The sequence below is a fragment of the Gossypium raimondii genome, chromosome 11, assembly GCF_025698545.1.
Source record: "Gossypium raimondii isolate GPD5lz chromosome 11, ASM2569854v1, whole genome shotgun sequence".
NCBI lineage: Eukaryota > Viridiplantae > Streptophyta > Magnoliopsida > Malvales > Malvaceae > Gossypium > Gossypium raimondii.
In genome coordinates this window covers 56,804,572-56,809,305 of record NC_068575.1, presented here as the reverse complement: position 1 = coordinate 56,809,305, position 4,734 = coordinate 56,804,572, and the positions used below count along the sequence as shown (strand labels likewise).

The window sequence follows — 4,734 nt, the reverse complement described above, 5'->3', positions numbered from 1 at the left end:
ACTTTTAGCGATATCAACAATTCGTTTGTGCAGCATTTGAAAGATGAAGAGAGGCTTATTATAAGCCCCGCATATAGACTATAGAGTAGATCCAGCACAGCTTTTTGCACGTGGAAGTGATACACGTGTACAATTACTAGAGAGGCTGGCTAAACTAATCCTCAGAAATTGCAACAGAGTTAAACGTGTACAAATCATAATGAGTTCTGAATTATATAAATTTATTATATAACAGTTCTCAGGCTCAGTTGAGTTCTGGCACAGGCACAGCTACTCCACCATGTAAGGGGTCGGTCCCGCATTTTCACTTTCCACTTCAATCATCAATGTTGTTGGTTCCTTTTATTTATCCCGCACCGCATTTCACTCCATATTTTCATTTCTTCAACTTTCCTAGTCGCCCCTTTTGGCCTCATTTTCTGTGGCTGTCTCTGCCACCTCGAATACATTGACATTACTATACACCAAACTGTTAGTAGTAGTCCTAACCCAGCCAGCCAGACTCCAGTTACCCCGTCATCAACATCGTCATTTCCTCCTCCATATTTAATTTTTGGTTATTTCAACCGCTTCCCCCTCTTTTTTTGTATTAACTATATACATATATATATATGGACCAGAATCCTTCTCACTCTTAAATTGATTGTGATAAATGATAATTCTTATCTCCATTATAATAATAGCTAGGCAACCCCATTTATTTTTCACTATGTCTCTTGTGTGAAACATGAAATTTATGAAGCAAAGCCGATTGACGTCAAGCCCCTCCCACACACCAAATCCTGCAACTAGTTCTGAAAAAAGAAAGTTTGGTTAAAAATGAGTCAGTGTGTTCCCAGTTGGGATCTGGACGATAATCATGTCACTGCACGCCATTCCTTACGCTCTAACTCCAACTCCACCGCCCCTGATGTTCATATGTACTAACTTTCTCGCTTTCTCTACTCCCTTATATCTTTATATGCACACACATGTATGTACTTTTGTTGATGTATGTATGTGATTTACTTTGCAGGTCGGACTACGAAGTGGCAGAATTAACATGGGAAAATGGCCAACTAGCCATGCATGGTTTAGGTCCGGCACGTGTGCCGGCTAAACCCTTAGTTTCCAACCCTCCCTCTAAGTACACTTGGGATAAACCAAGGGCTAATGGCACTTTGGAGTCCATAGTGAACCAGGCCACTCGCGTTCCGTATCTTAAGGTTTCTCTTGATGATGGCCGGGATGAACTTGTACCCTGTTTGAACCAACACCGTGAGGCAGCGGCGTCATCTGCCACCATAGCTATGGATGCTTTGGTTCCTTGCTCGAAAAGGACGGAGGGCCGGACCGCCCACGCGATGGAATCTATACCAGGACTCGGAAGAACTTGCTTGGTGGGAGGTTCCACCAGGGTGGGATCCTGTAGTGGGCGGGCCGGTACCCATGACGACGAGGTACTTGTTAGCGGGAAACGCACACGGGCGGCGCGTGCTCCTCTAATGCCAGAGTGGAGCAGCAAGGAACAAAGTGCAAGCGCCAGTGCCACGTTCGGGAGAGAGCGAGACAGCCGATGCGTTACTTTGGATACGTATGAGAAAGATTTTGGTATGGGTTTCACTTCTACTTCCCTTGGCTCTCCTGAAAACGCAAGCTCTACCAAACCCTGCACCAAGGCCACCACCACTGCTGATGATCATGATTCTGTTTGTCACAGTAGACCCCAGGCAAAGTTCTTCCCATTTAATTTATAATTGCATGTCCAAAATATTTTTCTCCTTTTTTTTTTTTTTTGTGCGTGTGCGTGTGTGTGTTTGTGAATTTTGTTTTTTGGTTATGTTAAAGAGGGAGGAATTTGAGGAAGACAAGAAGGAAACTGGGAAATCTTCAGTTTCAAACAAAAGGAGCAGAGCTGCTGCTATCCATAACCAGTCTGAACGTGTATGCTCTCTCATCCTTGAATTTATTTTGAAATTTTTCAACAATTTAAATATAAATGCTATACTACACTCATTGTAGAAGTTTATAAGTCTTCAATTAATTGTTTGGGTGGTTTCCCAGAAAAGAAGAGACAAGATTAATCAAAGGATGAAGACATTACAGAAGCTGGTTCCCAATTCCAGCAAGGTATGAATTTTTATCTCAGCTTTTATCAGTAGACTGCAACGCAAACCTAGTTTTAATGGCTAAATTACTCGCTGCAAAATTGGACAATTATCAAAATAAGAAACAGTAACAGTAGTTGAATGGCAATAATTCTTGTGTGCGGTTACATATCAGGACTCTTATCAACATCTCATCACTTCACGCGTTGACATGAAACAACCTACATTTTCTATCACTACATACACCTTACAACTTTGCATACTAGTATTTTATGCCTTTCGATTTCTTTTGTATATATATAAAAAGAATTAGGATTTATATCCATGACTTTGTATAAAGTTGAAATAGAGAAATTGAAGCTTATCTATAGAGATAGCTAACAAACTATGAAGGCGTAATGGACCCCACCTAAGGTTATACAATAATAGAAAAAACAGAAGACAAGAGCTGACGAATAAATTTGTAGAAGCACCTGTCTTGGTGTTATTTCTACCAGTCTAGCAAGTTGCTACCTTTCACTGTCAATTAATTATTTTGTGGGCGGAGGTTTCTCCAATGTCCTCTCTAGTCTACATACTTTTTGGTGGGTTTTCCATGGGTTTATCCTTAAATAAAAATAAAAGAAGGAAAGAAAAAAAACTTTCTTTTTTATCTGTTCCAAAGGGGAGTTGCTCTTTACTAAAAGACTTGAAACAACTTGATCCACTCGCACGGGACAAACTTTTTGTGTCCTCGTCTGTAAGATTCTCTTAAAAGTAAAACATATCGTACGTGTATATGTATATGTATACATGTACTTAGGATTCCCTGGCTTGCATCCTCTTCAGATTAGTCTAGTTTACTCTTATAGGTGCTATAAAAGAATAATTAGCATGGCTTATATGATATTAGATGTAAATTTAGAAACCATCCCATGAATTTCAATCTCTAACATTACTTCAAATGATTAGTCTTCACTGGACAGCTGCCGTCTGCAGACATAGAAAGCTAGTTACAACTTTTTTTTTTGGGGGGTTCAATTGGTTGTGGGAATTTCGGGGCTTTTTCAATAATCCTACGCCACATAATATTTGCCATGGGGACAACTTGACAGAAGATTGTCGGTGTGGAGATCACAATAACCTGTTACCACTTACCACTTAAAACACCCTTCATGGTAGGCCCATGTTGCTCCTGGTTATGTTTCAACTCTGTCACTGCCACGTACATAGTCTATATTAACTTCAACTTAATCGTATAGGGAAGTAATTTTAGTGTACCTTAGCGAGTTGGTCATGCATGCAATACTAATACTAATATAGCGACACATAGACTGAACGTGTAGAAATTTGTCGTGCAGAGGGCATCTAAATGAACTATTTCATAATTAGTACTGGTATAATTCATGTTTGAACTATGTTAATTTCATTTTTGTTTCACTACAGACAGACAAAGCTTCAATGCTAGACGAAGTGATTGAATATCTGAAACAACTGCAAGCACAAGTTCAAATGATGAACAGGATGAACATACCACAGATGATGTTGCCGATGGCAATGCAACAGCCACTCCAAATGTCGATGCTGGCCCCAGCGATGGGGATGGGGATGGGTATGGGCATGGGCATGGGTGTCATGGACATCAACACTATTGGCCGTCCCAACATCACCGGCATCTCACCTGTTATGCCTAATCCTTTCATGGCTATGACCTCCTGGGATGGCTCCGGTGAGAGGTTACAACAAGCTGCCTCAGCAGCAGCCATGATGCCAGACCCTCTTTCCACATTCCTGGCTTGCCAATCACAGGTGACATTTGTTTCCCATCATGTATGTGTGTACCGTTTAAGTATTTTGCTTTCTAAGATTAATCGAACTTTGTTGCAGCCGATGACCATGGATGCTTACAGTCGGCTGGCCGCCATGTATCAGCAGATGCAACAACCACCAGCTTCTGGTTCTAAGAGCTAAGCTTCAAGCCAGTATTTTTAGCTACTCTTTTCTATACAAAAACCTGAACTTGGGTTTCAATTCTTATACATTTCCCTAGCGTTTAGGGTTTGGTACAATCTAGTTCATGTAGTTATTTCTTAATTACAAGCGTGTGGGTGGTAATTATTTTGATTGCTTAATTTGTAGTATGAAAGGATCCCATGAGCCAAGAGCTTCGTATCTTTCCTTTTCCTCAAGGCAACCATTGTATTTAGTGTTCATACTTTTTGTCTTTCAGAGTTTCGTATAATTAATTAATTTAAAACTCCACCTGATTTTTGTTACAATTAATTATCGAACTTCATCTAATAATGCTTATTATCTTTATAGAAGATGCAGTAACCTCTTTTATAAAAAAAAAGTAGAGTTGCAAGCCAGAAATCAAATCCTTGTGAGATAGGGCATTCTCATAATCTCATCATTAAAGCCTTACCTAGTAAAACACCAAACTCGAGTCTTGATCTGATTTGGTCGTCTACCTGTAATGTAATTGAATGGTGGTGGGTAATCAATCAATATCTTCATTTTTTGTCAAATTTTCAATGTCTTAGTGAGACGCCTTAACGTGTAGTGTTCGTAAAAAGATGAACATTTAAATGATTGGATGCTCATTTTGTCAACCTGTATTCAGGAATCACCACAGGTTTTTATCTTCCAATGGGTTCCACACAAATTT

The 4,734-nt window shown here is 39.8% G+C and overlaps 1 protein-coding gene across 1 annotated transcript; it reads left to right on the top strand.

Annotated features, from left to right (window-relative positions):
- Positions 1-375: 375 nt before the first annotated feature.
- Positions 376-4,345, top strand: LOC105802570 (transcription factor UNE10). The gene is made up of 6 exons (XM_012634280.2): positions 376-920; positions 1,016-1,709; positions 1,828-1,923; positions 2,044-2,109; positions 3,513-3,875; positions 3,954-4,345. The coding sequence occupies exons 1-6, from the start codon at positions 820-822 to the stop codon at positions 4,035-4,037; spliced, it is 1,404 nt and encodes a 467-aa protein (XP_012489734.1). The 5' UTR covers positions 376-819; the 3' UTR covers positions 4,038-4,345.
- The last annotated feature ends 389 nt before the right edge of the window (positions 4,346-4,734 follow it).